Raw genomic sequence first — 12,445 nt, 5'->3', positions numbered from 1 at the left:
TCTGTCTGTCTGTCTGTCTCTCTCTCTCTCTCTCTCTCTCTCTCTCTCTCTCTCTCTCTCTCTGTGTCTCTCTCTCTCTCTCTTTCTCCCCCCCCCTCTCTCTCTGTCTCTCTCTCTATCTCTTTCTCTCTCTCTGTCTCCCTTTCTCTGTCTCTCTTTATCCCCTCTCTCGCTCCTTCTATGTCTGTCAATCTGTTTCTCTGTTTCTGTCTGTCTGTCTGTCTGTCTGTCTCTCTCTCTCTCTCTCTCTCTCTCTCTCTCTCTCTCTCTCTTACACACACACACAAACACACACACACACTCACAAACACACACTTATTATATTAAATTCTCACAATTTCAGATCATGGAAAAGCACATGAAGCAATAATGATAGATCTATCACTTAAAGAGTTTAATAGGATCCCTAACTCCTTCCATTAGGGCTGTACCCCGGTAGCAAACCCGCTCGTGCTTGCAAGATGAGATGATGGACAGTAGTTGTAGAGGGTGTCGGAGCCATGGACAAGGACTGTATGTACAATGTGAATTATGTGATAGCTGGAGGCATGCAATATGCAGCAGAAAGGAAGAATTGAGAGGAAAGACAGGTCGAAGAGCTAGGAGCAGTGACTTTTATCTGTGATATTTTCATGCCCACTATTTCATAATTCGCTTGTACTTACCATCCATCCGCGTATTTTGAACACATAAATTTACTTGTATTTAAATTATTGAACATTACAAATTAAAATTGTAAATAAATCTACATAAGTATAAAGATATTTGGTTGTAAATTAATAAATAGAGTCTACATGTAAATGTTTTTTTGTCACTTTATCTAATGTCAATGTTAAGGAATGAAATATCTTAACATAGATCAAAAGGTTTTATTCATTTTTATTTCTTACATAATGAAGAATGAGTGAGTGGATAATAATAGGATAAAGAATGACAGACCGGGTGAACATAGATCTAGATTCTATGTTTAAACATCGTTTATTTCTAATATTATGAAGAATTAGGGGGTGCCGGTGGTGGCACTGACCAGACCTAGTGGACGCATTCACCAGCAAAGTGGATGCGTCACCAGACCAAAGTGGACACATTAAAATGCAATGTAGAATGATGTCTATTAAGCATACAGAGATTATAACTAAGTCTGGTGATGCGTCCAATTCTGCCGGTCACGCCGATACTTTCAAAATTTGGATCGATACGAAAATAGCCGAATTATGGCTTTCTAAAGGCCTGAAGGTGGACGCACACCTGACTTTACTCTGTGCAGCTACAAAATAATACCCTTTAGCATCCTCTCTTTTTTTAGGTTGAATAAATGTTTTATGTCTATGTAGTCTCATTTCCTCTCCAACAGAAATTGAAATCAAAATCTGTAACAATGGCTAGTGCTATGGAGCAACTGCGAGCTAGACAAGTGAAGGTGTACCAATCCTTCATCACATGCTCTCTGGAAACATGGAACATTGATGAGTTCATTAATGGCATGAGTAAACACGTCATGTCTCAACCTCTTGCAATTGGTGAGATTATTTTGCATTTAGACGTGAAGTAGTTAAGTCTTTTTTTTCAGCTAGTTGGGTCTGCAGCACTGGGTCGAAGATGAAGATGGTTCTTTCTGTTTCAAATCATGTATTTAAATATATATTTTAGTTCCCACTGATTTAGATTCAGTCACAGCTAAGAAAAACAAAATCAGTTGATCTGGGAAGTTTTAATCTGCTCATGAAATGCAATTTCAACTTTCAAAGATCTTAAGTATAAAGTAAGTATTCTTAGTGTCTATATTTTTTTTTTAAACTATTCCAAAAATATTACATTCAGTAAAAATGTTCATTGTGTTTGGCAACATCATCTTGGGAAGATTATGGTTGAAAAATCTGAGTGAGCACTCTATTATATTTCATTTGAACAGATTTGTCTTTTTTTGCTGGTATGAATATAGCTTTATGTGTGAAATTTTGTTCAACTGATATAATGTTTCTTGAATAGGAATAAAAACCGCAAGGTGTTTCAACTGTTGCAGTTGAAAATGACATAACAGTCAAAACTACAAAAACCCTTGGTTCTTAGCTTTGTTCTGGAAACAAAAGAGTGATTATGCAGCAGAGGATAGTTTGTCTATAGCAGCATAAGATGAATGTGAGTGTAGCAGGAGCAGCAGAGTGTTCAGTTTGATTAAACAAAAATATTATCCAAGGCTTTATTATGCAGGTCATTTTACTTAATGTATGAGTATTAAAGCAACCCTTCACAATAAAACTTCTCCGCAGATGTTGCACCAAGTTGTTCCTGTGGACGTTTCTTTGAACAGCATCCAACGATTATAGAAGATACAGAGGATGAGCGATTGGAGTCCTTTTTACACCACCTGATGGAAGGCCACTGCAAATGTTTACAGAAAAGGTATCAAAGTGGGTCCGAGCCTTTTCGATCATCAGAGAAACAATGGATCCATGTAGCAGCAGCGATCGGGAATCTAGAGCTCTTCACAAAGCTGGTTGGGAAATTTGAATGTGACATCAATGCTGAAACGTCACTATGTCATTTCACTGCTCTCTCACTGGCTGTGATGCAGACGAGAAGTTAGTGGCACGTGGTTGCAGTTTGCCTGCCCCCTGATTGCTGCATGCTTGTGGGTTTGTCCCCTCGTTCAAGGTTAGCTTGGGTAGTGGACACCAAATGAGTGGCCATCTCCGTTCAAATTCTTTGATGTATCAGCATGATCCCTTTGTTGTTCAGATTGTTGTATATTTCCGTTGGGGTGAAAAACATCCAGACAAACCTCTGTTTATTCATCCTCCTGGAGAAACTTTAGTTTCCATATCAAGTACAATGCAAGCATGAAATGGACAAGAGGTTACATCAACATCACTGAGTCATCATCATTGCCTTTCTCACTCTGGATCAGGATATAGGCCACGAACAAACACTTTCCACCTTTCCCTATCCTGGGCTAGCCGCTTGATGTTTTTCCATGTCTTTCCACTTTTCTGTACATCAATTACCGTGACTGTTCTCCAGGTTCTACGACATCTCTGAGTAAATTGACTTTATTTTTATAATTGAATCTATTGACACCTGAGTAAGCCAGAAAAAACCCTTGATTTTTTAACTTCATGTAGACTTCTGCATGGACTGTCCACTTACTATGTCTTAATTTAGCATGCTTGTAGTACTCCATTTTTTTATTTTTGCAGGAGTCTGCGTGTGTGTGTGTTTGTTTGTGTGGGTGTTGTGTGTGTGTGTGTGCTTGTGTGTGGGTGTGTGTTTTGGTGTGTGTGTGTGTGTGGACATATTCTTTAGTCTTGTATTTATTTAGTTTTACTGTTCTTTTTTTTTTACATGTGTAGTACAGGTTGTTTTAACTGTTTTGTGGACAGGTTTGTGCATTTCTGCAAAAATTGTGTTACTTACAGATAGTAACATGGAAAAAAAATACAGTAAAAGTAAATTTTAAAAAGTGCATTTGAGCTGACAACTCTCACTGTCTCCTTCTATGTGCATCTTATTTGAAAGTGTTGTCTTCCCAAATGCACTTTTTTTTGGTTAAATGATGTATTTTACAATATAAATTGTTTGTAAATGAAGTGTTTTATGGAAAGAGTACCATACCTAAGCACATTTTTCCCACTTGAAAATAATCTTATAAATGTTTCACATCACGCCTTTCCTTTCAGTGACAACAAACCTTTTAAGGCCCTTGTGAGAATAAATTTTATGAATTACCCGTAGTTAAAAACACACTCACAAAAGTGTACCGCCTTTTTATGTTTATTTTTCTACAGTAGATATTTAAAATATGAGTAAGTAATATACTTGCGTTCAGAAGAAATAGGTTTTGAATGGAAGAATTTTATCTACAATTACATTCTGCATTTTAATGTTACTTTTGGTTTATTATGTGTGAAACAGCTTTTCCTAATCCCTTATATCCTACCTATTTCTGACTTTTTTCTTGTTTTAACAATTATCTTTTTCTTTTGTCTATTCAGCTGATATAGTGTCCTGGCTGTGTAGCCAGCCTAATCTTGACGCCAACGTCCAGTCCAAGAATGAGAAACACACACCGCTGATTGACGCTATGCTGGCTGAGAAGTTCCACTTAGTGGACATATTGATCACGGCCAGAGGAGTAGACCTAAATGCTGTGAGAAACTCTGTGTTACTGAAACTTTTTTTTACACCCCTATCAACAAAAGTTAAGATCTTTTAAGAGGCAGCCTTCTGACCTTGCCTGTTTGAGTCAACCCAGGGTAAGAGTGATGCAACATCCCAGCTGAAAGACCGAGATACTGGATAATAATTTGTCCTCTCTGGGAACTGACAGTGGGTCTCTTGTATGTGACAGTGAAGTGCCCAACTGCTGGACCACAGACACTGGTTAGCCATGTGCATTTCATGAGGTGGTTTGCATCTTACCAACAGGGGCACAGCTCTCTCTGTTGGTGTGGTGCCGCTGATTCACCACAAAGTCTTTGTTTTGTTCTCAGAACTTCGGTGCAGTGACATTTTTTTAGATACCCTGCGACTTCTTTTTGTTCTTGTCATTTAATTGAGAATGTTTAATTTTACTTAGATGATGCCATTGCATTTGGCAGTCTGTTGTCTCTACTAGTGATGTGAGACAAAGGCCGTTGCAATGGTAAAGTTTGGGAGCTGTCTCATTAAAATTCTCTTTGTTTGTATTCATTTAGTTGAATTGTTTGGATTGATATATATTTCAGTTTTGCAAAGCTTTCTATATTCACAGATGAGTGTGAACAGACTATTTTCCTTCTGAAATTTTTGGTTTAAATTGAGCAACAAATGCAGGTAGGCCTAATCTTCAGCTGTAAATTTAAAATCTAACATTATTTTGCTCTTTGTTACTCTCTTTTCAAAACAGCAATAAATATACCGATAAAGATGATATTGATTTTTCTGTTTGAATAAAAAGACCCATTTTTTTGTGGCTTGCTCCATACAGATGCCTGGTTGTGCTATACACCTATTTCTTTTCTGTATAATTACTATTCTGGTCTTGTTGGGGGGGGGGTTTGGGGGGGGGGGGGGGGGGGGGAGGAGATCTGGCCAGCTGTTATTATTTATTGTGCCGTTCTACTGGGAATAACAACTCTACTTTCTTGAATGGGTTAGTTAGGGGGCACCACTGGTAAGGCCCATTTCTTGTCTTTCCTTCTGCTTTTTTTTTTATTGGCCTAGCTTGTGTTTTCTCTGTACTAAATGGCCATTATTGTGTAGTACAGTAGTCTCCGCCTAAGATCCCACTGCTTACGATCTCGGTTCACTTAAGATCCCGCTCTTTCAAGTGAACAGAATTTTTACTAAACAAAAGCCTCCCTTAAGATTTCGATCTGATTCACTCTGAAGGTCTACTGTCAGCTAAGATCCCGCATTTCAGATCATAATTTACGGAACAAAAACCCGGGCAGGCACAGCCGATTAACCAATAGTGAAAAGTTGAGATCACTGAACTGCCTGTCGCGTCAAAGATCAGCCACTTTCGTGAATGTGAACACATAAAGGTTGTAAAACCTGATGAAACAGTACAATGTTTGCCCCAGACAGGTTCACACCGATGTGTGAAGTGACCGATACATTTGTATTCCCAAAACATCGCACTCGCATCTGAGCTTTCCACCTAAACTAACATAATCACACGCAGGGTGGGTAGGGCTTACAATTTCGCTCTAGGCGGGATCACATCGAACTGTGAACTCCACCCAGACCATTGCACCAGTTGTCTCTACTCACGAATTTGCAAGACAGACTGAATGTCAATTGATGTGGTCACAACATAATGGTGCATAACAACAAAGGCAGAGGATGGTGCATAACAACAAAGGCAGAGGAACTCGGTCAGAGATGGAAAGTTATAAATTTTGGACAGGTAAAGGGGAGGGGCAACTGGATGAGCTTAGATCCTGAGACTCCTGATAGGATAATAAGTAAAAATGGCATGCCTCATGCCACTGTGATTGGTCATCAAGGTTGACCACGCTTTGCTCGCCAAATGTCATAAACCTACCCAGGGGTCACGTCAGTTCATTTTAGAGCGAAGGGAGACCATTTTACTGGTTGTGGGCTTAAACATGGGTCACCGTAGATTCTTCCCTTGGTGCGTCGGCAAAGATCCCGTTTGCCTAAGATCACGCATTTTCCTTGGTTCCAAGCACCGGGATCTTAGGCGGAGACTACTCTATACTTCTTTTCAGACTAAAGTACCTTCAGGTTTATAGCAGTCGTAAAATGCCCTTCTATATCATTCCCTCTTAGACCTTAATAAATTTTGTGCCTTGCTCGCTATTTTCAGAAGAACTTCCGAGGAGAAACCCCGTTGGTGATTGCTGTGCGGATGGTCAACGCTCGGCTTGTCAGAGTCTTGTTGGCAGCTGGAGCGGATTTCACCATCCCAACATCAGACGGTGTCCTCCCAGTCATGTTGTCAGTCGGGTCTGGTCACCTGGTGGTCAGGGAATTCATTGATGCTAAAGTTCCACTGAACAACATCGACAAAGATGGAGAGACAGCCCTTACCATGGCAATTCGTATCAGTGAGTGGCCTTGTTTTTGTAGTGCATTTTGGTCTCTTCAGTAATAACCAACATTACAAAATGTCATGAGTATTGGAAACTGCACTGGAAAGATATTTAAAGGAAGTTATCAATTCTCTTGGCATCCTCCCTTGCTTGAAACAGTATGTTAAATCACGTAGTATACTCTGTCACATTTTTAAGTATACACTGTTAAAATGAAAATAGCTAGTTTCACAATGAGCCGATATTCTTAAAAATTTCAGGAATACTAATTCAATCAATTTTAAAAACAAACAAAAAAACAACAATACCGAAAGTTAACGTAACAGGTTTATTCCCGACTTACAAGAGTGTGGGGGTGGTCTACAAAAGTAACGCGATCAGTAGCGCGTACAATATCCCCTTGCATTGATGACGGCCTGACGTCGTCGCCACATGGAATCAATCATTCGCTGCACTGCATTGCTCTCTCAAGTTGAGGAAGTGTCTGAGGCTGGTGTTGTCGCATGTTGTTCAACTCATCTCTGGTTTGTCTTGCCGTTTTGAAACGATTCCGTAAGGTGCGACAGGCGTATAAAAATATCCTCTCTTGAAGTACTTTTTTTTTTTTTTCTCAAGTCGACGGGGTCGATCTTTTGGTGATTCTGTTGTTCTTTCACGGTCAATTGTTGCGTACACAGGTCTTCTTGTTACATTAAAACGTCTCGCAGCAGCGGATACTGAGACACCCCCGCGGATCATTCCAAAAAGCTAATTTCGTACATTTTCTCTTAGGCGTGGCATCATGAAACTTAAGACAACACACGTTTTATCACTGGCGAAATGTTGCAAAAATGACAAAGGTTTGATTTGTACCTCATTTTTAAACAAATCATTTCCGTACCATGAGTTATTCTTTGAAAACACAAAACATGTAACTCGCGAGCAGTAGCAAAATCATTTACCCGTTCAGAAATCTGAAAACAACTCACCAGCGACAGGTATATCACGTAGTCAGTGTGTAAATTTGAAAGTAATTGGTGGCATAGGTTTTTTAAAAATTGAGTTTTAAAATGTGTATACTTAAAAATGTGACAGAGTATAGTAGTGGTAGTAGTTGTTGTTGCTGTAGAAGTAGATAGTAGTAGTAATAGTAGTAATGGTTATGATGTTGAAGTAGATAGTAGTAGTGGTAGCGGTAGTGGTAATGGTAATGATTATAATAATAGAAGTATTAGCAGTAGTGGTGGTAGGAGTACACTTGGTTTAATAAAGTGTTCTGTGAAACGTTTCAGCTGTTTATCCAAAGCTAGTGGAAATAACATTATGAAACTATTGCTGTTTTTCCCGTAGAATTGCAAATATAGGGAAAAAAGTGATCTTAAACTTAAAATTTTTTTTTTATAGTAAATGGAGAAGTCATGCCTTTGCTGTAATCTTCAGGAGCGTTGGACATTGTGGATATTTTGATCCGTGGTGGCGCCAGCTGTCGAGCCAATCCAGCCCGCCCTGCTCTAGTCCTGGCTGCCTCTCTCGGACAACTCAAGACACTGCTGTACCTTCTGGACATTGGTCAGGCACCAAACCAACGTGACGATCAGGGCTGGTCTGCCTTGCACTTTGCCTGTGTCCGAGGCCATGACAAAATGGTAGAGCTGCTGCTTGACCAGGATGCTGATGTAAATGCCTTGACTGGGTGTAACAGCAGCCCTCTGGCTCTTGCTGTCTTCAACAGGTAGGCAATGCTAAATACTTAGTGGTCCTCTCAGGTCGGTCACTTTTGTATGAGTTCAAATCCCTTGACACAAATAGGTAACTCTAACTCTGAAGACAGACCTTGCACTATTGGGTTTTGGGGGTCTATTGCTAACTTGTTTTTACCTTCAATTAGCAGATAGGTATGAAGAAGAGTTGAACAGAATACAGCTCCACTTTTCCAACTACTTTGTGCCTTTTATTTGGTGTGACATGTCAGGAATTGACCACTTCCCTTCTTGGGGTCAGTGGAATCAGTTTGTGAAGAAACAACATGAATTGTGTCATGTCCTCAGCAGCTTGCATTCAGTGAAGAATGATAGACTGTAGAGAACAAAATGTGTGATAAGAACTACGCAGAGATACACTTCTTGTTGTGTAATGGGCATTTGAAATTGATCATTCATACTGATTGTGTAATGAAATAACCAGAGAAGCTAACTTTTCCATTGAGGTTTTTTTTTAGTTTTAAAAATAGAGTTTCCTTTCTTGAATTTGTGATATAATAATTACTATGAATACTTTGGCACACCTCAAAGTTTATGTGGACAAGGACCCAAAATATTTAATCAGTCACCAATCCAGCCAAACTTAGAATTAAGTGGCAGGATAGAATAAGAAATGAAAAGCTGTGGGAAAGGACAGGACAAAAGGATAGAAGTAGAAATAGGACTAAGAAAGTGGCGATGGATTGGACACACCTTAATTAAGAAAGCCCAGCGGAAACATCACAAGACAGTCACTGCAGTGGAATCCACAGGGAGCACGAGGCAGGGGTAGGCCTCGGGAAACGTGAAGGAGATGTGTGGGAAGGGACATGAGAGAGATGAAGCTCACTTGGAACGAGCTTTTTGAAGTGAAGGATGGCCTAGGACAGAGATAGACGGAAGGAGCTTGTATGTGACCTACACCCTGCCAGGGGTGATGATGATGATGATGATGATGATGATGATGATGATGATGATGATGATGATGATGATGATGAATCCAGCCAAAGCTGTTGAAACAAGGTGCTCAGCTGGGAATCGTGGCTGTCAAACTAAGTTCCACCCGAGGTTCACCTTGAGAAGTCAAAATAAGTGCAGAAGAAAAAACACCACCCTTGTGTCTGAGAGATTGTAATGTCTGAATGGTACCCTGGAAGCAGAGGAGTTGTGCCATTGATTATGTGCTAGTAATTGTAGATTTATTTATTTTTACATCTGTAGGCTTGCTTGAGCAGTCTCAGTCTCTGTCACATTAATGAGTAGGCCTACATTTGCAACTCTTTTTTAAAGTCTGTCCTGTATTGTATATCTTATTGCTGGTGGTTTACTGTAAACCCTACCGCTAACCCTATTTCTTGTCTAGATGCCTGTGTTTGTTTTTTCTGGATGAAAATTGTGTTTTACTTTTACTTACCATACATTTTTAGGGGGTTAAAGTAGTGTGTCAATTAGGTATAACTGATATCTGTCCCTGGAAAAGAAGAGCTGCGATGAGGATTATTTTTACTTGTTCTTCATTGGTTCCTAGAAGGGTTACAACGGGGGCTCTCGTGGCCTAGAGATTCAGGTGTTCGCCTCTCTTTCAAAGGTCTTGGGTTCAAATCCGGGTAGCGGCGATAAACTTTTCTTCTCTAAAATTGTCTCCTTTCACCTACTTTCCTGCTCTCTTGCAATGTTCTATCATTTGTCGTTGTCTCCACTTTCTGCCCCCACCCCCTCACCTCCCTCCTCTGGGCTCCTGACTCTTTCTGCAGCCGTTCTACTGCTACTCCTTGGCTCCTTCTTACTGCTGTCTTTCAGCCGCACCCCTGATGTTCTGGTAGGAAAGATCTACACCTCAGCCTTCTCGAACAAGGACGTACAATCTCGGAGGTCCTGTGTGCAAGTTGCGCACGTTAAAGATCCCTTGGTGGTCTAAGATCGATAAGAGTAGGCTTCGGCTGCCATCCGGGCAAAATTCAAAATTTCCTACCAACTGAAAATGTTAAATGTGTCCTGCGTGCTCTTATGGCCTTATGCAATTGTGAGTCATAAATGTTTGCGCTGACATATTGTAGTATACAGAAGGTGTAGGTGGAAGAAAGAAGTGCGAGTGGTTGGTTGATGCTCTAGGATGTTTTTTTCCTTTAACGCCTTCCTTTAATATTTTGAAATATAGCTTTTTATTGTCCCAACCAAATGTAAACTTTAATGCAGGAGTAGATAATGTTGCTCACAGTATATTGTGGTCTAATTCGCTGATCATCTCATTACATATATGTTTCTTACTTGCTTTGCTCCAGGGGGGAGGGGGGGGGGGGTTTCAAGACAATTGCAGTTGAGAATCAGAACTGCTAGTGCTTTTATAACGTTTTTGTGAGAATTAAATGCAAATGTGCAGGGCACATTAATTTTCAATTGAAGTAATTGTTTTCTACTTTCAGACACAGCACTGTTGCCCTGTCACTCATCGCTTATGGCTGCCAGGTGAACACTTTTGATGATGATCTTGACACTCCTCTTCATTTTGCAACCTTCAACGGCAACAAAGATGTTGTGCGTGCCCTACTTGACAACGGTGCTGAGGCGTGTATGTTCAATCGTATCGGAGCAACTCCTTTGTTCAACGCCGTGGTGTCTGGTGTAGCAGATGTAGTCAAGATGCTGTTACCTCACTATGTAGAGGAAGACCTCCAGGCATGCAGTCAAGGCTTCGCCTACACACAGTGGGAGCTAAAATCAGAACTTTATTACCCCATCCCACGTTCCATGCTGTGGGTTGCGGCCAGTAACCTCAACCAAGAAATTGTCTCATTACTGCAACTGGCTGGTGTCAATGCCACGAAAGAAGACTGGGTCATCTCTCGTGATTTCCCGGAGCCGCTGCATGAGCCAGAGCATGCTGAGATTCGTGAGTTGCTGATCAATATGGCGTCGGTTCCTCGAGCTCTTGTTCTCTTGTGTCGTATCGCTGTGCGGAGTGCTTTAGGTGCGGGTAACCCACGTCGGGTAAACCAGTTGAGACTTGTACCTCGGAAAGTGAAGAATTACATCTCCCTCCGAGAGCTCTATTCAAATTGAAGTGTGTAGCACTGTTCAGAAAGTGGACTTTTCGAACTGAAGCTGTCATTAATGATAATGGTCATCATCATCATTGCCTTTCTCACCCTGCACCAGGGTATAGGCCACGGACAAACACCCTCCACTTTTCTCTATCCTGGGCTAGCCTCTTGATGTTATTTCATGTCTTCCCACTTTTCTGTACAATACTTGTTCCCCCGAGCTGAGCTGCTTCTGTCCAGACTGTATCCAGTGTGTTTCGCTGACTCCTAGTATGTGCAGCCTGTATCTCTTCATCTCTTGTACTACTTGAGAACTCTTTCCTGCTTCATACAAGGTGCGAACATTCCACGACGCAATCCGGAGAGACTTGTTCGACAGAGAAGGTTTCGGGTCAGAAGAGTCCTTTCGGCTTTGTCCGCTGTCCTTCATTGTTCCTGCTGATGCAGAAGCTCCTACGTCTCCCAAGATCGAAACATAAAAAGCTGTGTTTGTCCGTGTTTCTGTAACTTACTGTTTTGTACTGGGTTGGGTAGTTGGCCCTCCGCAAACTGGCACTTTTCGGGCGACCCGACCTATGCACTTTTAGTCGCCTCTTACAACACGCAGTATCACGGCAGGTGTATTCTTTGCTCCCCCATAGTAAAACTACGGGGCCCCCCACCAGCAGGGGAGAATGACAATGGTGCTATTTGTATACACATAGAGTCTGACAGGTACTTGACAGAAGAGAACTTGTTGTGTTGATGTTATCAAAATGTAAAATGGTTGTGCCGCTGCTAAGTACTGTCTTTTTATGTTCCTAATGTAGAACTGACATGGGCCTGAATTGGTTTTATATGTTTGAGTGTATATGTGAGGCGGCGCAGTGGAATCAGGCTCTCGTCAATTTTAGGGCATGTAGAGTTATTGGTTTCATCTTAAAGCTTGTTCAGTTTTCTTTATTTGGATGGAAAAAATATCCATTTATCTTGAATACAAGGTCGCGATATTTGCAAAAGAAGGAGGTGGGGGTCACCTGTTTTCAGAGGTAAAATTAGTGAGAAAATGGCCGCCAAAGATTAGTTATTTCATTAGCTTAAGAGTCCGTGGTAACTAAACATTTACTTTTTTTGTACCTTTAATCAACGTTTTTCAGAAAAATCCACA

The 12,445-nt window shown here is 40.8% G+C and overlaps 1 protein-coding gene across 1 annotated transcript in view; it reads left to right on the top strand.

Annotated features, from left to right (window-relative positions):
* Nucleotides 1–11,448, top strand: part of LOC101847569 (ankyrin-3) — a 14,869-nt gene extending 3,421 nt beyond the window's left edge. The window contains exons 2-7 of the mRNA XM_005094625.3: nt 1,355–1,520; nt 2,271–2,582; nt 3,993–4,147; nt 6,314–6,554; nt 7,959–8,250; nt 10,681–11,448. Coding sequence (XP_005094682.1) covers nt 1,379–1,520; nt 2,271–2,582; nt 3,993–4,147; nt 6,314–6,554; nt 7,959–8,250; nt 10,681–11,317 — 1,779 coding nt within the window. The 5' untranslated portion in view covers nt 1,355–1,378 and the 3' untranslated portion in view covers nt 11,318–11,448. The remainder of the gene's footprint in view (nt 1–1,354; nt 1,521–2,270; nt 2,583–3,992; nt 4,148–6,313; nt 6,555–7,958; nt 8,251–10,680) is intronic.
* Nucleotides 11,449–12,445: the final 997 nt, after the last annotated feature.

Source organism: Aplysia californica, unplaced genomic scaffold, assembly GCF_000002075.1.
Source record: "Aplysia californica isolate F4 #8 unplaced genomic scaffold, AplCal3.0 scaffold00086, whole genome shotgun sequence".
In the NCBI taxonomy this organism is placed as follows: Eukaryota; Metazoa; Mollusca; class Gastropoda; order Aplysiida; family Aplysiidae; genus Aplysia; species Aplysia californica.
This window is presented reverse-complemented; position numbering and strand designations above follow the sequence as displayed.